At 53.2% G+C, this 26,019-nt stretch overlaps 1 protein-coding gene and 1 long non-coding RNA gene across 5 annotated transcripts; one reads left to right on the top strand and one right to left on the bottom strand.

The window, feature by feature from the left end:
• Positions 1-2,633: 2,633 nt before the first annotated feature.
• On the bottom strand, positions 2,634-16,688 carry AGTRAP (angiotensin II receptor associated protein). 4 transcript variants are annotated; one of them, XM_032495199.1, is made up of 6 exons: positions 16,540-16,660; positions 9,553-9,603; positions 9,251-9,285; positions 6,811-6,916; positions 5,777-5,951; positions 2,634-4,392 (listed from the first exon to the last, which is right to left on the bottom strand). In XM_032495199.1, the coding sequence occupies exons 1-6, from the start codon at positions 16,564-16,566 to the stop codon at positions 4,289-4,291; spliced, it is 498 nt and encodes a 165-aa protein (XP_032351090.1). In that variant the 5' UTR covers positions 16,567-16,660; the 3' UTR covers positions 2,634-4,288. The 4 variants fall into 4 exon arrangements, with proteins under 4 accessions (XP_032351090.1, XP_032351089.1, XP_032351093.1 ...); XM_032495198.1 differs by having other exon boundaries at positions 5,756-5,951; positions 16,540-16,640; XM_032495202.1 differs by lacking the exon at positions 9,553-9,603 and having other exon boundaries at positions 16,540-16,688.
• Positions 16,689-16,781: 93 nt separating this feature from the next.
• Positions 16,782-25,760, top strand: LOC106730644. The gene is made up of 3 exons (XR_004325344.1): positions 16,782-17,088; positions 21,577-21,730; positions 25,278-25,760. It is a non-coding gene; the product is annotated as an uncharacterized LOC106730644 (long non-coding RNA).
• Positions 25,761-26,019: the final 259 nt, after the last annotated feature.

Genomic DNA, 26,019 nt, shown 5'->3' with positions numbered 1-26,019 from the left:
AGGTACTGGGGATTAAACCCAGGACCTCTTGCATGCTAAGCATGCACTCTGCCACTGAGCTGTATCCTCCCTGCTAGAAACTGTCCTTTTAAAAAGAACACAATAAAAAACCAAACAAAGCCAAACAAAAAAACCCACAAACAAACAAACAAAACACCTAAAAATAAATAAACAAATAATAAAATAAAAATAACACAGTGGTGAGGATGTCTGGCTGGAGAGCCCTATTACCTCAAGTGTGGCTCGTTAGAGACTGAGCTCCTAGCCTTGCTCTGAGCCTGGCCTCCCTGCCTCCTCCTGGTGAGTGGCAGCTCCAACCTCCAGCTGCTCAAGCCCCAAACCTTGCAATCACGGTCTCCTCTTTTTCTTCTGTATCCAGTCCGTGAATGAAGCCTGCTGCTCTGCCTCCAAGACAGATCCAAGAGCGGCCCTGTTGGGCGAGGTAATTTGCACGTGGTCTTTGCACGCTGCTTGGCTGTGTAACAGCGGGCCTCGGGCCCGGGATACCCCCTCACCAGGAGATGAAGAGTCCACGCACCCTCACAGAGCTTGTCACCCTGAGTGGGAAGATCCTTCCCTGTTTCAGGCCCAGCAGATGCTCTTTTGTTCTGCTTAAGCATGTGTGTCATATGCGTAAAGGAAAAATATGGCTGCCATATCAGCAAACAAAGGCGGTTGCAGCCATCATTTTGCAGCTGCCTGGACAGTGAGCCCTGAGGGAACTCAGGATGGAAACAGGATGCCCGCCATCAAGCAGTCAGCCAGTGCAGTCACCCCAGCGTGCCCCCTGAGGGGACTCAGGATGGGAGACTGCAGGACGCTGGCCCTAGAGAGCTAAGGTGCAGATCAAAGGAATGGTTTCAATGAGCCCAGACTCTTGCATCTTCCCATATATAGAAAAGCGCTAAATCTTTTAACCTGAGATGTCTTTTCTTTATTTAATAGGAATCTTATTGATGTACCAACTACCTGGTCTTTGTTGCAAAAACTTATATATCCTGGCTCCTTCCTGGCCTCTCCAGGGCAGTCCCTCAGAGCTATCTGAGAGGCTGTCTCCCGGGCTTTAAGTTTGGCAGATTCAGAAAATCTGCCAAATGAAACATAATTCTCAACTTTTAGGTTGTGTTTTTTTTCAGTTGAAAGGTGGCACCTGGCCAGCCCCGCTGCTATTTCTGTACTCTTCGGGGAGGGGACGGGGTCCTTCCACTGTGACGTGAGAGGGCAGAGCCTAAGCAAACTGCCTGTCAGCTGCCGGGAGACACCCCCTGGCCCCGGGGACCGACACCAGTACTGAAGATGGTCTTGCTGTCTCTTCTTGGCCTGAGTCCAGCTCTACCCATCAGTGCTTGAGTGCCTTGTGTTTTCCTTGGTGCCTCCAATACCAAAAGACTCCATGGGCAGAAGTGCCTAGAGGACTCCCCGGGGTTGACAACCAGTGCCTGGTGCTCTGCTCGACCTGACCACTGCTCACCATCCCCAGCGCCACCTCTTGGTCCAACGCTGTCCTTCTAGAACATAAAGCAGACCATGTCCTACTCTGCCCAAAGCCCTCCAGCGGCCCCTATCTCACTCAGCAAAAGTCAAAGTCCTTGAAATGACCTTCTGACCCTGCGCCATCTGGCCCGGCTGCCTCCCTGACGTCATTCCCTCTTCCTGTCCTCAGTTCCAGCCACTCTAGCCTCCTGACCGCACCCCCCAAACACGCTGGGCAGGCTCACTCCTGCTCAGGCCTTCTTCTAAGCTGCCTAAAATCTCTCCAGCAAGATGGAATCCCCTAGGTGCTGGGGGCTTTCCCCCCAGCTGGGGTCTCCCCAGCATCTAGAACACTGCCCGGCTCCCACTGGCTCGTAACTGCTTGTTAAATGAATGTAAGAAGCTCTCCCTCATGAGGCCTGCTGTGTGGAAAGGGGCAGCCACTTCTTTTGTGTGCCTCACTGTTTCTGTGTGCCTCCGATGACCTCTCCTTGCAGGACCCTTGGGCTCCTGGGGCCACCTTGCCTGCATGGTCAGGGAGCCAGAGGAGCCTGGAAGCTTAAGTCACTGTTCCCCGCCATCCCTCCACCCCGCCCCGAGTAGCTTTGGCTGATGACCAAGAAAGCCCACCTCCTCTGCTTTGGACTAAGTCACACGCTTCATTTCAGAGTCTGCTCCTGGGGCCCCACCTAAGACAAGAGCCATCCTCTGTCCCCTTCCCAAAGATCCAGTCAACTTGGAGTTTGAGACTATGAGGAACTGGGGTCTCTGAATATACTAACTTCTCCCTTGGCACAGGCTCTATTATCTGTCCCCTCAACCCCACCTTTTCATTCCTTTGGAAATCTGCCGCGTTCAGGACACAGATACAAGAGCACACACACTGCGAGCCTCCCACATGCCAGGAACAGGTATAAACAAGAGTACTGGGACTTGAATTTCAGTCTCATTTCCCTCCGGCTGCACCTCTCCCCCATCCAGGGCCACAATCGTGAACTTGACTTGGTCCTCCTCGACGATACTTTTATATCTTTCCGCATATACACCCACGATCAACGTGTGGTCTTGCTGACAGGTTTTTACATTCACACCAGTGCTCTCATATATCCCATGCCATTCTGCAACCAACGTTGGGTGGGTGAGTGGAAGGGGGACCAATATTGGTAGACATAGATCTGGTTTATTCATTTGAACTGCTGAACAGTGCTCCTCAGAATGAACGGATCAAAGCTTATTTGTCTGCCCCCGTTTGACAGTGAGGCTGGTTCCAGTTTTCCACAGCTGCAGCCACTCAGCATCCTTTGGCCCCAGAGCATGAGTCCCTTCCCCAGAGGCCCATGTGCCTCCTATCAGGGCTCCTGCCTCGTGACAGAGGACTCTTAATATCTGTGCCCTGAGAGCAGGCACCTGGGTTCACCCAGGTAGTGTAGTCCCTGTAGTCCCAGGGCCTTGCCCAGCACGTGGCAGGGACTCAGCCTCTCTGGATGGACGGATACAGAAGAACGGCAGGGCCTGTGCTGGAGTCAAGGCAGGATGGCCTGGGAAATCGCAGGCACCTGGGGTCCGGTGGTCAACACCCATCCCAGTGGGAGTTGGGTAGATCCCTGGCCATGGGACCCTTGGAACTTCTGGACAGGTGTCAATCCCAGTCAGCTCCGAGGCCAAGACCCAGGGTCTGCCAGGAAGAGGCCACCCTGCTCCTACTGACCCAACCTCAACACGGGCTCAAGGAGCAGCCCTAACGACAACTTTGCTGTCATTTAGGGAGGACTCCCGAGGGCCAGGCGCTATACGTGTCATCAGCATCTTCACTCTCCAGGCAGGCAGTAGCCCTTCTCCAGGAGACACGGAGGTCAGACAGGTTAAGATGCGCAAGGGCACACAGCCAGTCAGTAGCAGAGCAGGATTCAAACCAACACCTGCGTCATCTGAATTCGGAGAAATGGACGCTGCTTTGCAACTGAACAGTGTGCTCCCTGCTGGGGCCTTGCCTAGGCCAGAGTGGGGCACAGGGCAGGTCCAGCTCCTCATGAGCCCGTTTCCTCCTGCCACAACAGAACGGGCACCTAAGCCCTGGGGATTCGCAGGAGAAATCGTCCCAGGAATGGCAAGTCCAGGCCCCAGCCCTGAAGGGAGATTAAACGTGCCTCAAAACACACTCAGCTACAGAATTCCCCAAACTTTAATGCCATGGCTCTGAGTAGGGCAGCTGGAGGCTGTGGTGGGTCTCTGGGGCTGCAGACACCTCCTGTCTCCAGCCTCGGGGTCCCCAGGCACCAAGTGGCCAGGCAGTGAGAAGCCAGGGGTCCTCACCCCATGCAGGACTACTCCCGGGGCTGAGCATGACCTGAAGCTCTCAGAGCTCCTGCAGGAGGGCTTGGCCAACTTAGTGAGAGGCCTGGGGTTGGGGGTGGGCATCACTGGCCCTTAGAGAAGGTCTGACCCTGCCAGGCTCAGGCATGGCTTGGCCTGGGGTCTGTACAGAGCAGCCAAGGGTGGAGGTGACAAAAGCAGCCACAATTCCCAGCCTGGGACCAGTGGGACACCTGGAAGGGAGGAGAGGCCTCAGGGAGTTTGGGACGGGTGTGCACGGGGGCTGCTGGCCTCTCGGGGCACTTGATTCAGGCAACCCCTGAGATGGAGATCCAGAGGACACCTCCCATGTTAGTTCCGAGAGCACCCCTAGGATGGCAGGTTAGGTCAGGAGCACCCCTAGGATGATGTCCAAGGCTCAAGGAAGGTGATGCAGCCTGGGCCTCCCCCGCAGTTTGTCAGACTGGCCCCTGGGCTGGGACCAGGCATGGCAGGGCTGGCTTCAGTATCCTTGGGGAATGGAACCCCTGCTCTCCGGGTCAGCAGGCACCTCTGGAGAGGCAATCGTCTGGTAGGCGCTGCGATCCTGTGACGGTCCAAGGAAACCTAGGGGGCGGGGGAGGTGAAAGAAAAGACAAAATAAAGAGAAAGGATCTAGGACATGCCACTGAGGCCAAACCAAGATTCCCCTACCCCCAACCAGAAAGGCCAGAGCTGGGCATCCCAGCCCCAGGACAGTGACAGTGGCAGCAGTCCCAGGCACTAAGCCTTTATCACATATTGTTTATTCAATCCTCTCGTAACCCTGCAGAGCAGGTGTTTTATTGTCCCCACTTTACAGATGAGGAAACTGAGGGTCAAAGAGATGAATGGACTTGGCTGAGATTATAGAGCCTGAAGCTGAGGACACTATGATTTAAACCTAGGCAGCATGACCCAAAGACAGGGCTCTTAGCCACTATGCTTCAGTGCTTCCCCGAGCAGCATGTGCTCAGGAATCTGGCCGAGGGATACCCAGCCCTGGGCCCGCGGGCTCCCCTCCAGCTCCTCTCCCAGACAGGATGGATACCGTGTCTACAAGGCCCCAGAGCCAGCATGGCTGCAGGGCCCAGAAGGTGCAAGGTGGGCTGGAGGGCCCTAACTGCCACACTCCTCACTCCCATCCTCACTCTGTCTGTCCTGAGATTCTGAACAAGCCCCAAGGGCTCTGGGCCTCAGTTTCCTCATCTGCCCAATGGAGAAACATCCCTGACTTCCCCTCCCCCTGGGGCAGGTCTGAGCAATGCTGAGTGGTGCAAGGGTGGGCGGCCCCAGGCCACTGCTGCCTGTGGCCCAGCTGCGCCCCCAGCAGGTAATGGACCACTCTGGGCCTCTCCCCACTTCCCTGAGAGAGAAAGGAAATGAGAGCGGGTGTCAGAGAGGGCATGGCGGGGGCAGGGCGGCTGGGCTCAGGGACAGCATCTGCAGTTCAATGTTGTCTTCAGCTGAGGCTCCCACAGCGCAGGCCAGCTCCATCTCTCCCCCCGCCACCCAGACCCCATGTGGCAGGAGGGGGGGCTCCAGGGATGGGGCCGGCATGAGCTGGGAGGGGAAGCTGGCCTTTCAGGTGCCCATGAGCCTCAGGCTGCAGATGGCCCTGAGCAGCCTGGGGAACTGGATCACACCCCCAGCTGTACCCATGCTTGTGCTGAGATGGGATCCTGGCCAAATCCCCAACGCTGCCCATGGCATGAAACCAGGGAAGGGTCATATCATGTGGGGACAGTGAGGGGATCCCTGGGCTCCCACAGCAGAGACCAAAATCTCACACACCCTCTAGCCTGGCACCCAGAGCCCACACCAAGCCCCTCCCTGCACCCTGAGTCCTTGTCTTGGGGTGGGGGGTGGGGGTGGGCAGGGTCGGCTCACTGGGACAGGCAAGGCGGAGACAGAGGAGAGGTGGGGAGCTGGCCGGAGGCGGCGGCCTCACCGGTGTGGAGCAGGAGCTCACCCCCGCGCTCCCGGTACATGTGGTAGACGAGGCAGCAGGAGAACGGCTTGAGGAGCAGGCTGAGGATGGCCATGCCAGCACTGAAGCGGACCGTGTCCGAGAGGCCCACTCTCGGGTAGAAGATGCTGATGTGAATGACGTCCAGGAAGACGGTGACCACCAAGCCACCCAGAAACTGCAAGACAGGTGGGGCGCAGGACCCAGGGGTGACCACAGGTCATCAGGGTTTATGAGCACACTGACGCCCTGTCACACCATCCCTCCCCAACGAGACATATCAGACCGGAAGTTCCATTGGTGCCCTGCTGTGTCCTTAGGGTTTGCTGGAAAACAGGCCAAGCCAGCAGGTGGGTAAGAGGCCTGACTGGGAACTGCGGGGTCAGGAGCAGGGATGTGGGGCCCTGTCTGGACCCAGCCTGTCGACTCCGATAGAGCACCCCCTTTCCACATCGCCTCTCATCTCTGATGCCACGATCAGGCACAAGACTTGGGTCCAGAACCTCCAAGATGGAAGGTCCCTTGGAATACACTGGTTCCATCTCCACCACCAAGGAAACCCCTTCTCAGTCACCCTGAGAGGCTGGTGCTGGCGCTCACCACCCCCTGGATCTGAGCGAGTGTCGGAAGCTCCCTGTGGGATACTTCAGGCACTCTGTGTCCACTCTGACCTCACAAAGTGGTGGGGTTCCCTCTTCACAGGCCTTCCAGCCACATCCCTCCCTATTAAGAGGGCCGTAGAGGTGGCTTATTGGCACATGCCCGCTGTCCTCCAGTCTAGGGAACTGGAGGGAGCCCGCCCCAGGCCTCTCGGGGGGTGGGGGACGATGAGCAGACTCCGGGCTTTCGCAGACAGGCAAGCAGACAGGCTAGGCTGGTGAAGACACGTGGGCTGGTAGCTGGGCAGGCTTATTTATGAGGCTCGAGAAATGGAAAATGGGGAAAGAAGGGAGAGAAGACTGGAAAGGTGAAGGGGAAGACGGAGCAGGGCCCATGATCGCCCTGAAGCCGGCTCACCCGCTGCCTCCTGAGCTCACCATACTTATGGCGTCCACGGAGTCCCGCTGCGCAACGGCCCACACGCCCAAGGCCAGGATGGTAAAGTTGGCCCAGGCGTAGGGGCCTGAGAACACGATGCAGCCCCTGCGGGAGGAGGCATCTGAGTCAAGTCAGGAGGTGGCCGCCCCACAGGTGCCCACCGCTCCCATAGGTCACCTTCCTAAGGCTCCCAGGTCTCAGGGCCCTTATGAGCAGAGGCCACAGTCTGCAACCACAGGACACCTGTCTGTCCCCTCCCCCACTGTGTACCAGAAATGTCAGCAAATTTCATTGTCTCCGCCTCCAAAACGGATTCCAAATCCCTGAATCTGGCCAGGTCCCTCCAGGTCTAAACCACCACCCTCTCCTATGGTATTTATCAACATAGCCTCTCCTGCCTGGTCTCCTGACACTCCTGCCCCCTTCTGGCCAATCCATAAATAGCAACCAGTGAGGTAAACAGGTGATGTCACGCCTCTGCTAAAAGTCCTTCTACAGTTTTCTTGAAATAAAGCTGGAGTAAGATACAGACTCTTCACCACATCCCTAAGGGGCCTTGTGGGATCTGGGGACCCTACACCTCCCATCACTGCCTTACTGTTTCTCTATCCTGAACACGCCGTCCGTTTTCGTCATTTTAGCTTCAGTTCAAATGTTAACTCCAAGGCTTCTTCCCTGATTGCCCAATTTTAAGTACCACCTCACCACTTTCTAACACAACACCTGTCCTCTTTTATTTTGTAGGGTGTTGCTACTAACGAACTGTTTACTTATTTGTTCATTAACTCAAAGAAAATAATAGTTAACCCAGAGTCTTTACTAGTATCTGGCACAGTTTTAAGTGCTTTAAATTAACTCACTTATGTGTATTTGTGTTAACAACTCTAGGAAGGAGGCACTGTTATTATCCTCATTTTTCAGATGAGGCAACTGAGGCACAGAGAGGTCAAGTAACTTGCCCAAGGTCACACAGCTGCTGAGTGGCAGAGCTGGGGTTTAAACCCAGGGAGTCTGGCTTAAGAGCCCATGCTCTTACCTACCACATTCACTTGGCCTAGAAGGCCCCAGCATGCAGTGGGGTGCTTCATGAATTTTCAGTCCCTGAAGCGTTCCACACAGAAAACGTGCAAAGTAGTGGAGTGTAGAGCACAACTAGACTGACATGGAATAAGTAATCTCATTTTTTGGCTTTGAAAAAGCAGGTGCTGTGACTCCAGCCCAGACTCACCAACTCAGAATTGTGGGGAGTGCGATGGAGAAATCTGTATTTTGGCCCTGCTCCCCAAGGTCATTAACCACGATTATCACTGTTCCCATTATTCACGCCTGTTGACATGTGCACTGTCCTTCCACTGTCTGCAAAATGCACATGTGAGCTCAATGGGCTCCAATCTGCTTTGGCAGAGAAATCTCCCCGGAAGCTCAACAGATGAAACAGATGGTAATGATGAAAATTCAGCCTGTGACCCTTCGGGCCTCCCTTGTGCAGGCCCAGGCACTGTCTGGTGACTAGAGCACTCCTGGGCTCCTCCCTCACAGCTCCTGAGGGATGGGCCATCCTTGTACCCATTTCACAGGATGGAAATCAAGACCCCCCAAGAAATGGAGTCACTTGGCCAAGGTGACCTGGCTGGAACATAGTAGAGCTGGGACCTACCAGGGCCAGTCTGAGTCCTGAGTCTGCTGTCTCTGGGTAGAGGGTGTGATGTAAGAGTGAGGGTCCACCTCTAAGCAAGCGATTCTCACCCCGTGTCTTGGGTCCACCGTGTGTCTACTTGCTGAGCTGCTGAGCTAACTCCCAGAAGGCGCCCAGCCCGGCGGCTGGCACCTGGACACGGCCGATGTATGTTAGTAGTTACTACAGCTTCAGAATTCCTGCTCTCACCTTCCAATGACCTTACAAGATAAGTGACAGGGTCAGTAATATTCTCACTTTATAGGTGAGAAAATGACCCAGGGAGCTTAAGTGATTCACCCAAGGTCATGGACATACAGAGCTCTACCTGACGTCCACCATCCCAGCACCAGGAACCCAACACAGGGCTCCAGCACCACAGACCTCCCAGAGGCAGACACCTTAGGGAGGAACCAGAGGGATGCCAAGCCCCAAAAGGATCAGGCAGTGTCTGGAGGAGGGTCTGAGCTGTTGGCACTGCCCTGGGTCGTGGCCTCCCTGAGGATGAGGGCACGAAGCTCCTAGGGGCAGTGATGGCAAAGGCCTCTAGGTACTGCCTGCCCCTCCATCCTTGGGATGCAGGGAGTTTGCTGCTGATGCTCTCAACAAAGGTGCTATTTAGTCTTGGAACAGGCCAGAAGACATGTGGACAAGGCCCAGGAGACACCTGGATGCAGACCCAGGAGACAGGTGGACAAGTCCCCAGAGACATGTGGACCCAGAACCTGGCTGGACTGGCCACTCACAGAGTTAGAGTCACTTACCAGGTTGTCAGCAGCCAGTGAACCAGGAGGATCGCCTGTGGCACAAAAAAAGAGGGGGTGAGGTGGAGAATAGATCTGTGAACGTGACCACCATGGTGGTAGGGGGGGCAGGCAAGAAAGCTTCTGGAGCCAGAAAACACTGGAAGCCCCTGCCTAGCACCTAGGAGAGCATCACTAAGGTCTGTTGAAAAGAAACATCAACAGTGAGTGGCCGGCGAGAGGAGGAGGAGGAAGGGTACAGGCCAGGCCAGGGGATGCTGCCATGCCACCCCCTCCCCACTCCGGGCAGTGGACACTCATACCTCTCCTGCTTCCAAGGTTGGAGGCTCCTTTGGGGAACCTGGGAATCTGCTCTGGAATCAGAGAAGGCTGTGATGGGAAACGGCCGGGGTGGCAGGAGGGAGCTCAAATGAGGATCATTTATTAGGACCCTGGAGCTGGGATGCTGTGTAGGGCAGAGGGGATGCCGAGTACACCCAAGGAGCAGGAGAGCAGCCCAGTGGCAGGAGACCATTGGGGAGAGGTGGGACTTGAGGGCCTTGGCAAGGAGCATAAATTTCATCCCAAGCACACTGGAGGCTTTTTTGAAAGGAGGTAATATATGATGTTAAGAAAAAAAAAAAAAAAAACTCCCTCTGGCTTTTTTCTACTTTTTTGCACGATTCCATCCTTTTTAATTGACTGATAGGTCCTTAAAATAATAGCCCCCTTTATTGGAACTGGTGCTAGAGGCCACGCAGGGACCAGCTGGGCAGAGGGGAGGCGGAGCGGGGAGTTCCAGAGTGGACACCTGGGAGTAGAGGCAGGGAGACAGGACCCAGAGGCCTGAGAAGGGGGAGGGCCAAGGCTGAGGTGGGGGTTGGCGCTGAGACTCCGGGAGACCAGGAGCCCCAAGTCAGGAGCTTCAGTGGGGTCTGGCGGTCCATGGGGCAACTTAGGAGAGTTTACTCAAGACCCTGAGGGGGGAGGGGACAGCTCAGTGGTAGAGTGCATGCTTAGCCTGCAGGAGGTCCTGGGTACAATCCCCAGTACCACCACTGAAAATAATAAATAAATAAATAAACTGAATTACCTCCCCCTCAAAAAAAACTTAAAAATAAAGAAATGAATTAATTTAATTAAATAAAAATTAAAATTAAAAATAAAGACACTGAGGGGTCAAGCTGGGTGGGAGATGCCAAGAGCCTGGGGCAGGGGCGGCATGCCGGGCTCAGAGAGGTGGACACGACAGGTCCCTGGTCTGATGCAAGGGAAGGAGAGGGTTCCCAACAAGGAACTCTGGCTGAGGAAGGAAAGCACTTATTGCACACCTACTGTGTGCCAGGCCCTGGGCCAAACACCTCACTGACATTCTCTGAGCCTCCCAACTGCCTCTGGAACAGATACAATATCATTCCTATTTTACAGACGAGAAAACTAGGCTCAGAGGTAAATTAAGTGGATGGACTTTCTACCGATGGCAAGTGGCAACACTCCAATTAAATTGTAAGTCTGACTCCAGACCCAGCACCCCTCACAGGGAGCCCTTTGTCCGAGAGGAGCTATTTGGGCTCGGGGCAGACGTGGACATCTTCCACATGCGGAGGTAGGCGACATCCGGGGAAGACGGCAGGAGTACTCCCATCACCCCCAGTGTTCAATGGAGTGAACCAAGTCCACTCGAGTTTGGTCCACGGCCCCCAGAGAATTCCTCCTCTGGCTACAGAGGACTAGGAAAATAATTCTGTAAGGACTGATGCACCTGACTTCACAGAGGTCTCAAGACTGGAAAAAGCTGGGTCTACATCACAGAAGGCTCACTCTGGAAGGAATCCACCCTCGTTCATTACTGAGCACTTCCCACGTGTCAGGCGGATGAGTGCCTTTTATCCTTACCATCCTCAGAGGTAATATTTCCCCTGTTTTACAGTTGAGAAAACCGAGGCTCAGAGGCAAGTAACTTGCCCAAGGTCACAGCAGAGACAGGACTCAAACCCAGTGTAGCCCGGTGTCACCTGCCCCGGGGCCTGGGTGGGCGTGCCCTCCCCCTTACAAAGATGGTGAAACTGAGGCAGAGCAGGATTAGTCTTCATGGGTTTCTTTCCCCAGGGGCTGAAGGGAAGTGATCAAATGGTGCTAAGTTTCTTAAACATTCACAGCGTAAGCTGGCATCCTTGGCCTTTGCTTGGCCTCCACCCTGGGGGTTCAGTGGTGAGCAGAGCAGAGGCAGCGCCGGGCCTCCCTCCCAGAACTGACACCTAGTGCAGGGACACCTGCTAACCAGATAATCACCTTAGGAGTGTGGAGTCCAGTGACAGCCCATTGTGAAGGAAGTCGCAGCAAAGGAAAAAGAGCCTCATTCTGCATCAGGAAGGGCTGGGGACAGGGGTGCTTGGGCGGCTTATCTCACGGAGTGACATTTCAGCCACGATTAAAGGGGGTTAACCAGGGGCAGAGGGGAAAGAAGAGCACTGCAGATAGAAGGGACAGCACCTGCAGAAGCTCTGTGGCAAAGGCGAGCATGGAACATTCTGGAAACTGAAAAGAAGCCAGTGCGGCGGGAGGGGAAGAGGAGTGTGGAGGGACAGGAAGCTGGGGACGGGGTTTGGCAGGGCTGGGCCTGAGGTGTGGGGAAGAATTCTGAATCTTTATCTCAAGAGCAAAATACTGTCCCTCCCCTCTGTCAACAGGAAACCCTGCCCGCAGAGGGGAAGGGACCCGCCAGAGGCCAAGACGTGTGGCCAGCTATGGTGCTGCTGGTATCAGGCTTCTAAGACAAGACACGGAGGAAGGAGCCACAGGGGTGACAGCTCACATCACCCCTGTTGACCTCCTCCCGAAGATCAACACCGAATCCTTTCTGCCTTTGACTTCTGTTTCAGCAACAGTCTTCACTTCCAGGCGCTCCGGTTCCTACCTCTAGACGGTGCACACAGCAGGTCTTGAATAAATCGGTGCTTCTTGGCCTGTGGTGCCCTGCTTCCTGCTGTCAGATGAAAGGCTGACACACAGTGGGGCAGAGACCCGCAGGGAAGCCTGTGGGGAAATCGCTCTGTGTAGCTTGTGGGATAGAGATTTTTCCTGGAGCCTGAAAAGCCTGTAGTATGGAGTGAGCACCTGCCTAAGGTCCAAAGCCAGGCCCTCTTTTGGAAAGAAGAGTATAGCCTGGAAATCCCGCAGAACCTCAGCAGACATACAGCACTTGGTGCAACATCCCTTTTGTTTTATAAATATTTAGGATATGTACCACCACTTGATCACTTCTATTCAGCCCTAGGAAAAGAAATCCCTGAAGACTCAGCCTCTTCTGCCCCAGTTTCCCCATCTTTGTAAGGGGCGGGGCATACCCGCCCGGGCCACACCCGCCTGGGCCCACAGGGGTCTGATATGCCAGAAAGCTCCAAGAAACCGACCCAAACTGGCTAGCCCTGCCCTTCCGGACAGCCCTCAGAGAGAACAGTGACTCAGCATGAACGTGTCCGTTGGCTGCGGGGGAGGTTTCGGGTAATCAAGGGGACACTTGGGATTCGCAGGTACTGCCTTGAGAATGCAGGAGGGAGGGGCCGACATCTGAGAACGTGTCTGGGCGCCTGGCCTTTCTCGGCTGGGTGAGAGGAGAGACAGACCAGCTCCTGGACTCTTCACATAGTGCTTGGCCCAGGGGGGCTGCCCTGCCCTTTCCCAGCCAGTGTCCCCCGTGTCAGAAGACGGAACAGAGGGAGGGCCAACGGGCCAAGGCAGTAGGGGTTTGTAGGATGCTGGATTGGAGGCAGGAGGCCTGGGTTCTGGTCCAGGGGCCCTGTCCCTTTGTGTCTGAGCCCCAGGTTGCCCCTCTGGGAAATGGAGGCAACACCTATCAAGCCTGTGTCCCCTGAGGGGCCTCAACCGCAGAGGGACAGGCATCTGACGGTCACTGGATGTATTCACTTAATAACCATGAGCGCCTATGTATTTAGTGTAGGCGTCCTATAACAGCGTGAACCACAGCAACCCCAGCGACTGATGAGGACCTGCCTGCCATGTGTCTAACTGCCCTGAACACTTGGCCCATGTCCTCCTTGCAGCTGTATAGGCTAGAATTTTAACCCAGTTTTACTCATGAAGAAATTGAGCCAAACTGTAACCACTGTAAGTAAGAGAGCCCAGATGCAAATCTCAGAACTGGTCTATCTGGTCTGAGTTTTGATGCTAATAAAAATGTAATGCTATACCACCTCCTGGACCACTGGATCCTCCTATCACCCTAAAAGGTAGGGCCTACTTTTATACTCTTTTTACAGTGAGGAAACTGATACTCAGAGAGGTTAAGAAACTTGCTCCAGGTCACACAGCTAATAAGTAGTAAAGCCTGGCTTGAATGGAGGTCTGTCTGGCCCCAAAGCTTGTGCTCTATCCACTGTGCTACAGTGTCAGCGTCTGGAAGAGCAGGGGAAGGGTAGATGAAAATGGGGAGGTTTAACCCAGAGAAGGGAAGGCTAAGGGGAAGCTGAGGGGTCATGTGGCCCAGGACTTAGACTCTTCCTTTGCCACTAGAAGGCCCATGAGGGTGGGTGTGGGGCTTCCCAGACAGGTGGTGGACAGACCTGAGGTCACTATACAGATCAACATATGGAATATATTTTTACTGGTCCTGCGCAAATACTTGGTGGCCTGTGCATGAGGCAGCGAGATCCCCGAGGGCTGAGGCTAGGGGCCAGCAGTCGGGGCTGCCAGAGAAGGGAGGCGGAGTTAGGCAGTGGTCAACCGTGTGGGCACTGGAGCCAAGGATGTGGGCCAGATCCCGGCTCCATGCGTTAAGAGCTCTGTGAACTCGGGCTGCTCACCTGAGCTCTCAGAAGTGTTGCTTGCTCTTCTGTAAAGTACGGACAATTATGCTTCCTGGGGGTGATGTGGGGCTACAGGGAGGTTGAGGGGTTTGTGAAACATTTGACACAGTACCTACCAGGCAGTCAGGCCCCGATACGTGGCATCCTCATTACCACCATCATGAAGTCAGCTTCCTAACTTAACCCTAATGCCTTACTACTCCCTACACCCTCCTCTCAAGGGCCCTTTCTCACATGACCTCATGAACCCAGGCCTGGTGCTTTCTGAGCTTGCCACAATGTCATTCCTCCAGCTCAGGACTTGCCTCGAAGATGGGGCTGGGTGAGGGACTGTCGTTTGTGCAGAGGGCCTGGGGCAGCTGTTTCTGCACACCTGGCACCATTGCCCACCCTGGCTGAGCTGGACAGCCATTCAGCCAATGCCCAAGGAATGTATGAAATGAAGGAGAGGGTAGGGCAGGGTACATTCTCCCAGCTCCCAAGGGTCTCTGATCTCAGAACATCCCACTTAGATGCCTGGGAGCAAGGATCACTTCCCTCCACAGGGTGGCCAGATTCAACAACAAAAATAAAGAACACCAATTAACTTTTAATTTCAGATAATGAATAATTTGCTAGGATGCCCCCCAAATTGCCTGGGATATACTTATACTAAAAAAAGTATTCATTGTTGATCTGAAATTTAAATTCGACTGGGTGTCCTGTCTGTGACCTCGCAACCCTAGCCACTCAGGACTTCCTAGCACTTCCTTGTCTCTGACTGGTAGCAGCTAAGACCCTTAGAGACCCGGGGCCTGATTTTTCAAGTCAAGGGAAGGACCAGTCACTTCATTCTGGGCACCAAAAGCCAGCACAGCTCATGCCTGTGGCCACGATCAGTCTGCCAAGACCATTAAGTTGCTCAGAAAAAGCCCCAGACAGACTAAGCACCCTCAGTGGACATAAACTGTCAAGGCAGAAGTCAGCCCTAACTAAACTGGTGGCCAGGAAAGGACACGGCTTTGAAGTCTGACTCTGATGGGTTCCAATCCTGACTCTGTCACTTAATCTCTGTGGGACCTTAACGAGTTACTTACCTGATCTAAGCCGAAGTTTGCTCATCTGTAAAAGTCTCAGAAGGCTGTTGTGATTAAGTAAGTAACCCGGCATACCACAGATGCTCCAAGAATGAGGGTTCTCTCCCCTCTCAATTCTTGCAGCTCTGTCCCTCATCTGATTCTTTCTTGTCAATTATTTCAGGCAAATCTCTAATCAGAGAAAAGGTGTTGGTATTAACCCCACATTGCCTGGAACAGAGTGAGAACTGACACCAAGAAACCTCAGTTGCCCTCATGTAAATTTCTTCCCAGCTAAACCTTCAACCCAAGCCGACTCCCTCGTCCCAGACATCTCTCCCCCAACCTGTTGATTGGAAGCTTTGGGGAGGTATGCTGAAGCAAGTATTAAGGAAACTCTCAAAGGAAATCTGCCCATGTGAAGTCATAGCACAGATTAGGTCAATCATCCAAATATGGATGGTGTGTTGTTCTGCAGTCATCTATCTCTTTTATTCCTTTAATACCAGACACCACGGGTCCTAAATGCTTGGTCACTCATGAGTAAAAGGGCATTCCTTTTTATACAGTCTCAAACGAGGCTGCACTGAGACCCAAAATGGCAGGTTTGGTCCAAGGTTCACACCTTCCTGACCAAAGCTAAAGGCTTCAGCCTCTCAGAGGCAAACACAGCCAAAAGCACAGCAAGAGGGGGGCAGGTGGGCGGAGACAAAAAAGAAGAACAGCCGCTGGCATCCTGAGAGCTGAGGACAGGGCTCAGGAAATGAAGACACCCCAGAAAGCCCCAGTGTTTTCCTAAGTGCACAAAGTTGGGGTTTTCAGCTTTTAAGTAACTTCTGTTGGTGTCTGCGTTTCTTATGAAATAAGGACGTTGGATTTGCAACCTTTGAAAAACCACTTGTCTGGGAACACCTGATTTTAACTCGATTTGCCAAACAAAGGAGGCAGGTGAAAGGTTTAGCCCCTCTCTCGGCGGAGGGAAGGTGTCCTGCCTCTGAGGCCCTCCTCGAGCTGTCGGTGCCCTGCCCCAGCCCACCCCTGCGCCTTCCTCTTTCTCCAGGGGAATTCTGGGCCTGCAGGCCAAAGCGATCCTCGGGGGCCGGGTGCTCCCAGCTGGACCGGTCCGACTCCGGGAAGAGGCGGCCCCTTCCCTTCCCTACCTCCTCCAGTTCCCTCTCGGTATTCTCTGCTAGCCTTCTGGATCCCTCTCCCTGCTATGGTCTGTCTGCCCACCTCCTTCTCACCTGGGGTCTGTACATTCTCTTTCTCCCTACCGCCCCTCTTTCCCCAAACTCTACGTCCTTTCGCCTCTAAAATCCTTCTCTAAAAGAGCAAACGCCCAATACACTCCGGGAGATCCTCCCCGCGCCCGCCAACCTATGGCGTGGCCACCCCCGCCCCGCCCCCGCCCCGCCCCTCCCGTCGCCACCTTCAGGTTCACGGCGGGCAGCTCCATCCTGACCAAGCCGGAGGGCACCTGAGCGACAACCGCTGGGGGTCTTGGTCTCCGAACTCGGGAAACAAACTTGCCCGGCCCCGCCCCAAGCGCTGCAGGCACTCCAACCCCAGCTGGCCTGGGGGACACGTGAGTCGGGTCACGTGACTTGTCCAGTTGCTAGGAGACGGCGTCGTGCTGCTCGCTCCTTCCGCCCGGCTGCCAGTTTCCGCCAGTGCCCAGGTAGTTAACGGGGGCCTTTGGAGAATATCCAGAGTTGTCTCGCAAGGGACTCAGTATCTTGCCGAGTTAAATTCCCAGCCGGTGGGCTGAGGGGACCACTTGCAGTCAGGAGAACTTGGGGGAAAATACAGGTGCAAAATGCAGATGTGGCAACGACGGCTGGTGTCTCAACCCTGAGCGCACCCTCTCTCGTCCCTCCTTCCCGAGTGAAAGTGGAGACAGTTACCTACCTCGTAGGATCCTTGTGAGGATAAATTGACGTGTTTGAAGAAAAAAATTATTCCGACACTTGCTAAAATGGTAAGGAAGATGTTATTCAAGACTGTGGGGACAGAGGTACCACAGTAGAGAAGGGAGATTAAGCTCAACACCGTATGCAACAGGAGGAGTGGGGATTTATAGGGAGGCAGCAGAGGGAAGGGTCAGTGAGTGGAAAATTACCAAGAGGGGCCAGCAAGGGAAGGGGGATTCTTGGTAAAGGTGGGCCAGAGACAGAAATCAGTGGGGGATGGGGAACTTGATCAGATATGGGGGGGTCAGGAGATTCTCACTAAACTGACTTAGCAGGATTCTTGTGAAAACCAAGCTTTGAAGGCCCAGCAGGGACAGGATGAATGCAGAAGGCACCCCCACCCCCCGCCGGTTAAGGCCTAGTCAAGAAGCGGGCTCCGAGTTTGGTTAAAGGTAAGAGTCTTTGTCAAGGTCAAGTGCCCAGAACAAGTGCCTGGCACTAAGTGAACAGGCAGTACACATAAGAGCATTATTATCAATACAGAAGGGACCAGTGGTTGGAGCCTTCTTGAGTTAACACACTTAAAGCTTCAGAAAAATCCAGCTGGAAGACCAGCAGAAAAACCTATAGTCATACCTGTCTCCAGAAGGAAGAAGACTTGGGAAGAAAGATTCCATCAAGACACTGAATGGAAGAAACAGAGGAAAGAAAGGGCCGTCCCACCTGCATCTCTCTTAAAGACTGTTGACCACTTCCAAAGAACACCTCCATCCTCCTCCCCACCTCATCCTTCACCCATAACCGGAGAACACTTTCATTTGGAGGCTGGCCTTCATTTAGAGTCACCTGGGGTAAGGGTCCCCGCAGGTCCGTCTGAGTGCTTACTCTTATTTCCTGGAGGGAAGAAACCATGTGGAAACCTGCAAAACTGCCCGTGTGGGTCCTGAGATCTTAACAAGACACATACTCTCTCCAGATATGAAGAAAGGATTGATTTAGATGGGTACGGGGACTTTTGCAAAGCTTCAGGGTCCAGTGGCCTAATTTAATGCCCCTTTTGGAGACACAGCCCTCCAGCTCTGGGGGCTGAGCAGCACAAGAGTGTGGGAGTAACTGAGAGGCAGTAAGCTGTAGAGACCAGATGAATGGACGCTACCTTTGGTGTGATTGGGATTCACAGCACAGGGGACTAGCTAGACCAGAGCAACAAGAGTTTGAGTCCTGGCTTTGTCCACTTACTGGTTGAACTTGAGCGAGTCACTTTGCCTCTCTGTGCTTCAGTTTTCTCATCTGTAAAATGAGGATAATAATAGTATCTTCCTCAAAGGGTTGTTAGGATTTGTTGACACATGAAGACCATTCAGAACATAGCCTGGCAGACAGTAAGCATTAAATCAGGATTGGCTACTATTTTGTTATTAATTATTAGTTAATTATTGTTACCGTCAGAGTACCTAGAAAAGAGTAACTCCTCATTAACTGGTAGATAACATTATTATTATATTATTTCTTTGGAAGAAATGTTCTCCGTCCACCCCAGAGCCTGAGTGTTTAATCCAAGCCTGTAGGTGTGTGATAAAACCATGATCACCTTGTAAGGAGAAAATGCAAAACAAACAACTCCTAGGATTAGAGCTGATATTTATTAAGCACTTACTTTGTGGCAGACAGTGTGAAAAGCGCTCATAATAAATGTTCACAACAACCCCCACTGTGTAGGTGCTATTCTTACCCTGATTTACAGTAAGATGACTGAGGTCAAGAGCAGTTAAGAAGCTTGGCCAAAGACACATCACTAGTTGGTATGAAACGGAGCTAGAGACCGGGGAGGTCTGGCTCCAGGCCCATGACATTCAGCCAATCAGCTTCACTGCCCATGTCACAGGAAAATAAAGCTCGGGCTGAGATGCAAAGGATGGAACGAGGCAAAGAGAAGACAGATTGGAGCCGGATGAAGCACAAGGCTGGGTCTTGTGGAATGTCCCTGCAGCTCACATAGTGAGTGACACTGCATTTGTCTGGACCAGAGGCATGGGGAGAGACAGACCCAGTAGGGGTGGGGAGGGAGCCCACAGGAACAAAGGAAATGGAAACTGTTCCCAAAGGAGCCAGCGTCCCTGCCAGGTCCCATCCCAACTATGGAAGGACAGATGGACCCCTACAAAGCATATTCCACAAGGCTTTATGTTCATATTTTTAGTAAGTGCACTTCTGGAAGTCAAGGTTAAATTTTTTCATGTCCCTCGCCAATCCTGTCTGTCTCAGCCAAGTGTTTTTGTTTTTTTTTTTGCTTGTTTTTTGTTTGTTTGCTTAATTGTTTTTTCCCTTTCTTGTTGTTGTTTTAGCCAAGTTTTATCTTTGCACCTTCAACAAAGAAAATGACATGGCAGTACAGTATGAATGTACTTAACATTACTGAACTGTACGCTTAAAAACAGGATGGTAAATTTTACATTACGTATTTTTTTTTAAACCACAATTGAAAACAAACAAAGAGAAACTGACATGCAGACTAGATTCATTCATTCATTCATCCAGGGGATAATTCTTGAATACCTACTTTGGTAGATATCAAAGAATGAAATGGCTGGGCCATAGCATGTGTACACTTAACTTTTTAAGAAATTGCCCAACTGTTTTCCAGGATAGTTGTACCATCCTATTTCATGTTCTTCATAGCACTTATCAGTCCCTGAAGGTATTGCCCTGTCAATTTGCCTGTTGGCTTGTTTATTGTCTGTCCCCCACTGTAGTCTGCAAGGCTTAGGAGGGTGCAAACTCAGCACTTGCCCAGCTCATAGTAGGTGCTCAGCAGGTGAATCGACATACACTAGCTGAACCAGTATGCGTACATCACTTCCTGCCATCGCAGGCACTGCCACCTGACTCTCTGCTTGTCCTCAGGGTGCTGCTAATAATCCAGATTCTGCCCAGGAGGCCAGTCAATGCTACTGGTTATGCCAATAGCTGATAAAGCAGCCACAGCCATTTCTTTCCCATGGGGCTTTGTGTCCTTTAGGTAAAGATATTTTTTGGACCCCTGCCATGTTTCCTCCTAGCAGAGTTATCTTAAGCTTCAGAGTTAAGCTTCAGAGTGATGGTGGGGATCACATGAGATAATTTACACAGCCTTCCTGGCCCACCACCTGGTGCTTTGTAAGTGCTCAGTAAGCAAATAGTTGCCCTGCTGCTATGAAAAAAAAAAAAAACACAAAAAACAAAAAACGCAGCACCTTTCAGCATCTCTTAGCCTCTCCTGGCTCCACAATAAATGCCTGTTGAATTGAAGTAGCAGGGAAAGGCCCCTTGATGGGGAGAAGACGGCCAGATCCTTTTCCTATCAGCAAAGCCTGGAAGATGAAACTCAATGTTTCAACATGCTGCCGCCTCCCCAGCCTCAACCCACTAGCGCTGCCACTCTGTGTCTGTGTGACCTTGGGTTAGTTGCTTAATCAGTCTGAAGTTTTTTCTGCGTCTAGAAAATGGGGACAGTGATAATCAGTCCAGAGCTGTGTGAGGCACAAAGGAGGCACTGAATAGCAAAAGGCTTTGAAATGATTTCCAACTGTCCTTTGGTCCACAATGTCCTAGACACCCAACAATTCTGATGTCATCTGACGGCTTCCTTCTCTGAGAGGGTAAATCAAACCAGAAGAAGGAGAGCGCAGAAAATAACCAAAACACTGTCTGAAAGTCACATTCATGTGTGAGAGAGCAGGCTGTCCACAGGAAGCACATCAGAGAAGGGCGGGGAAGGCAGAGCCGTGGCCCCTGGGTACCACCAGGATTGATGCTGGATCCAGATTTGATCTGGAGACCTTTTCTCCAGTGCTGCTTCTCGGCAGCTCTGGGTTTCTTGGCCTAAGGTCTGGCAGGGTTGGGGAAGGCCTGGGTGTTCTGTTGCTTAGGGTTGTTCGTTTTACCTGAGGTTGTGATCTCTCTCTTTCTGAGCAAAGACAGAGAGAAAGGGGCAGGAGAAGTGAAGCAACCAAGTGGAATCTGCAGGCTTAGAGTCAGGGCAGCTCTTCTGGGCTTCCAAACGCCATCCCTGGTCCTTTGGCCGAGTCTCTGATGCCAAGATTCTGAAAAGTATCAAACTCAATTATGACTCGTCAGTAAAACTGACTGAGTCCACGGCACTACTCCCTCAGATCCTGGGGGAGCACGTGCCTGGCGGGGCGTTACGGTGGATGATTCTGCTTTATCCTTCTTCCTGGATTTTCTGGAGGATCCTGGACATTGCTGGGAGGTGTGAGAGCCCCCTCTCCAGAGATAGCTGTTTGTGTGACTGGTCAAAAGGGAAGGGGGCTGATTCTGAAATAGTCATCCCAATGGCACAGCATTGGAACTCACGGCAGCATCCATTGCTGATTTTTATATGCCCCAGTCAGGCTCCTTGAATACTCCTCCTTGAGCCTTAAAATGCAGCCAGTAATTCCTAATGTTCCTATTGCGTCTCCATCTCATCAGGGTCCTGTGAAAATCACTGCAGGGTGAGCCCCATCCTGGCAAGTCCTCACCAAACACTTAGTGACATTATTACCCTGTCCCTCCAGAGATCCATGTCCTCAAGTCAGGCATCAGAGAACCTGTCAGAACGCCCTATGGATCCCGTGGGGAGCGTGGAAAAGGCAGAAAGGAAATTGCCTGTGCCCTGCTGTGTTCCAGGAAACAGTGATCGTATTGGACACCAGCCAGAAAGAAAGAGATGTAAGTGCCCAAGACAAAGCCGGCTCCCAGCTGCTCTCTTGACTCTCTGTCCTGCAGCATTTTCTCCATTCCCCTGATCCATACTCCAGCAGCCCTCTGTGTCATTACCTGTACGTGTATGTGTGCGCGCGCGCCTAGGCTCTCACGAAATGTGTGCATGCTGCCTCCCACCTCCCGCTGCCTGTCCTGGCTCTGTCCCTCTGAACCTGTTCTGTTCTGAGTTCAAGCTGCTGCTTCCTTTCCTCTGTCAGGCCTCCCATCTCTCCACTTGGATAGGGGTGGAGTTCCAAGGGAGGCAGTTAATGGCTCCGGCCGCACCTTAGTGATGGCCCAGATACCCAAACAAGGCCGGTTGTGGCCACTGAGCCCCGTGGCCCCCAAGGTGCCTATCTGCCGTGGGATTTACCTGGGTGTTTGCTTTCAAGCACTGCTGCCGCGCCGGCTCGTTGCTGATGGCTTTCAGGGTTCCGTGGCAGGCTGCGTGAGGTCTCAGCTCACTTGCTGGGGGTCAGTGAGGAGCTGGGGCAGAGATAGGAAAAGAATGAGGAAGCTATGGGGGAGCTGGGCAGGGTGCCTCCGTGGGTTCTATTGGTTGGAAAGCCCCTGGGAGGTCCTGATGGCCTTCCTCTCTGAGGAGCCCTCCAGGAGGCGGCCTTGAGATGAGTGCTTGGCCTTTGGTTCAGGCAGCCCAGGGCTGGGACTTGCTGGCCAAGCTCCTGCCCCTCCCCCCGCCCCTGCTGGCCCTGACAGCAGCCTTGGTGGTCCTGGATGAGCTGCACAGTCCTGGGGACTGCAGAGTGGATAGGAATGGGTATGAGGATCAGTAACTGTTGATCAGTAGATGCTCAATGAACTTGGGGCCTTTGAGAAGCAACGTGGGGTCAGTGGACATAATTAGGTTTTAGACTCAGAAAGACTCAGGTGAGGGTCCCTGGCACTGCCACTAAGTAACTGCACCACTTTGGACAAGTGTCCTTTGTTTCTCAGTGCCTTAGTTTTCCTTCTCTGCAAAATGGGCTCTAACAATTTCCAGCTACACAAGAGGATGGGTGCCTCACACAGTGGACACAGCTCAATAAACAGAGGCCAAGCTTGTGTTTGGATGAATGCATTTCCTCTCTAATGCTGGATCTCACTCTGTGCCAGGCGCTGACGCAAGGCTGGGAACACAGAGGGACAGTTCAGGAGCACAATGTGCAGAGCTGACTAACCTGCCCTGCTGCACTGACCAGTCCCCAGCGTGGAAGGAGCCCAGGTGCCCTGAGGCTGGTCCCCCGCTACAAACAGGTGGCTTTTAAGATACCCCGTTGTGGGATGTGTGATGAGGCTACTTGCCTCCCCAGTCACGTGTCCACTCACATTGCCTCCCACACCCCTCCCACCCCAACCAGAATTTCACGGCCAGACACTTAGTATACCCTCTTCCGGCCACACCAGGGCGCACACGCCCACATTCATGACAGATGGCAGCCACTGCTGCCACCTGCCACTTAAGCTGGCAAACAGAGTGAGGAAGCCCAGAGCTTCATGACCTGCCACAGACAATGCTACCACACAGCCAGGTGTTGTGATCCTGATCTGCAGCTGGGGAGCCCAGCTCCAGAAGCCCCTCCTATGATGGTGAGTTTTCTGTGTCAACTCGGCCAGGCTGTCATACCCAAGGATTTAATGACTCATTCATCTAGGTGCTGCTGTGAAAGCATTTTGCAGATGTGGTCAATGTTGACAAGCAGTTGACTTCGAGGTGACCTGCCGGAATGTGGGTAGACCTTGCCCAATCAGGTGAAGGCCTTAAGAGGAAAAACTGAGGCCTCGGGGAAAGAAATGTCACCGCAATCCTGAAACACCAACCGTTGTCTGAGTTCCGGCCTGTTAGCCGGCCCTACAGATTTCAAAATTGCTGGCTCCTACGATAGAGGGAGCCAATTCCTTAAAATAAATCTCTTTATATAAACACATATATAAAGAAGAGATAGATAAATACATAGATATGTAAAGATACATAAATTAATACTCTGCTGGTTCTGTAGAACCCTGACTGAGACCCCCCCCCAACTCCAGCCACTTGCTCCCCTGCGGGCAGTACCCACACTGTCAGCACAGAGCATCAAAACCCCCGTGACCTTGGGTGGGACTGATCTTGACCCCTCACTTAAGACTGCGCTGACCCCCACTCGCAGAAATGGATTTGAGTTGACATTCCAGGATATAAGGAGTCTTTAGAAGCCCAGCGTGCCTTTCTGCACCTGTTGACCCCGGGCTCAGCAGTATAGATCAGGGGTTGGCAAACTGTGGACCAAGGGCAGATCTAGCCTGCTGCCTGTCTGTGTAAATAAAGTTTTATTAGCACACAGCCGTGCGCATTTATTGGTGCTCAACCATCTCCATGTTGTCTAGGGGAGGTTTTTGTACTGCAATGGCCGAGTTGAGCAGTTGGGACAGAGAAGGTGTGACTTGCGATGCCCGTATGATGGGGGAGCTTCTGGGCTCAATTCCTGAGAACCATCTGCAGGGGCAGGTTTGCCAGCTACCCGGGCCCTGAGCGGGGAGGAAAGTGAGTTCTCAGGAAGGCTGGATGGAGTGGTTCTCAAACCTGGAAGGGAAGGTGGGGCAGTGCGGGTATCAAACATGCAGCTCCCCAAGCCCACCCTAGAGATTCTGAGTCGGAGGCTCGGGTGGGGCTCAGAAACCTCAGTCTGCTCCCCAGAGCATCCTGATGCTGGAACCCCAGGCCCGTGTTGTAGGAACCCCTGGATTAGGGGGGTGCCCCTCCCAGGCTGCAAGAGCCAGTCTCTCAGTGGTGCCTGGGCAGGGGGAGCCCCACAGGGACATTAGGACTTCGAGGGCTTCTCACACCTGTGCTTACTCTGGCCCCCAGGAGAGTCTAGACCCTACCTTGGCTTTAGGACGCAGAGTCGCTGAGAGCCATCACACAGCCTTGCTCTGAGCAGCTAGGCTTAGGCGGGGCCTGGTCTGCAGACCTGGGCAGTGCTGGCTGGAGCTGCCACTCTTGTCTAGAGACATCCTTCCTGGTGCTAAGCCACACCACCCTCTTGCCAGTTCATGCCCTTTCCCAAGGTGGCATCTGAGCCTGCCTGGGCCTGGCCTCAGGCAGTGGCACTCTGTTCTTCCCCCTTCTCCTGAAGTCAGCATCTGCTTTTCTCTGCACTCAACTACCCAGGCCCGGAATGAGCCTGCCAGCCTTGTATGTGACCACTCTTGTCACCTCTTTAGTACCCTCATTGCCCTGACCCTAAAATGGGAGGGCGATAAAAATATGAAACTCCCACCTAAGGGGTCTGGTTAAAGGACCCTGATGTGGTCCAGGTGAGAGCAGAGACTTTGTCTGCCTGTTTGCTGCTTAGCTCAGGAGCAGGTGCTCAGTCAAAGCTGCGGGGTGGATGAATGAGTGGCTGGAGAAATACTGGGCTCAGAGTCCCCTCCAGTTGCCCTGACAGTGCTCGCTGCCTGCGCAGACAGACCGTCTCTGGGAGGGGCAGAGGGAGACGACACAGCAGCTTATTAAGCATCATCTCTTTATTTACAGGTCAAGGGAGCACATGCAACAGGACTACAAGGGCGTAGCACCCCTCTCCCCCGCTGCCCCGCACCTTAAAGAGGAACCACAGCCCCTCCGAGGGAAGCTCCTAAGAGTCAGGAAACCCGACGCCTGAGGCCCCAGGCCCCCAGGGGCTCCACCTGATTTTTCCTAAAAATACAGGTCGGTTCCAGCCAAAGAGGCAGGGCCTCGGAGCCTGTGAGTTTGTCATTGCTGGTTATTACCCAGGCAAGCTGGATCTCAGACCTGCCAATTCACACCCAAATGCAAATGCCCCGACCATCCAAAAGTTCTGTCTTCCTCTGTGTATCCTAGACCCGTGTCTCAGAAACGTTATCATGTACATGGACAGCCTGGAGAACTTATGAAAACCCATCCTCAGAGATTGGGTTCAGCAGGTCCCAAGTGGGGCCCAAGATCCCACATTTCTCCCAAGCTCCCAGGTGATGCCACGCTGCTGGTCCTGGACCACACAGTGAGTAAGGAGGGACTAGAAAGTCTCTTGCATCCAGAAGAGGCTGCCGATGCTCTATCAGACCACTGTCCTGATTTAGGATTCAGAAAATATTCTCCCTACAGTGGAAGCCCCTGTTCTGCAGATTGCCAAGTCCTGCCGCCCCCTCCCGAGCCCACGTACTCCTGTCTCCCATGGGAGCGAAGGTCACCAGGAGGTCTTGGTGCCCTTTCAACCCCATGAAACCCCCAACAAGGACCCTAAATGGTTTGCTTT

The sequence above is a fragment of the Camelus ferus genome, chromosome 13 (assembly GCF_009834535.1).
Source record: "Camelus ferus isolate YT-003-E chromosome 13, BCGSAC_Cfer_1.0, whole genome shotgun sequence".
Taxonomy (NCBI): Eukaryota; Metazoa; Chordata; class Mammalia; order Artiodactyla; family Camelidae; genus Camelus; species Camelus ferus.
Note: the sequence above shows the minus strand (reverse complement) of the source record. Positions and strands in the feature narration are given on the sequence as shown.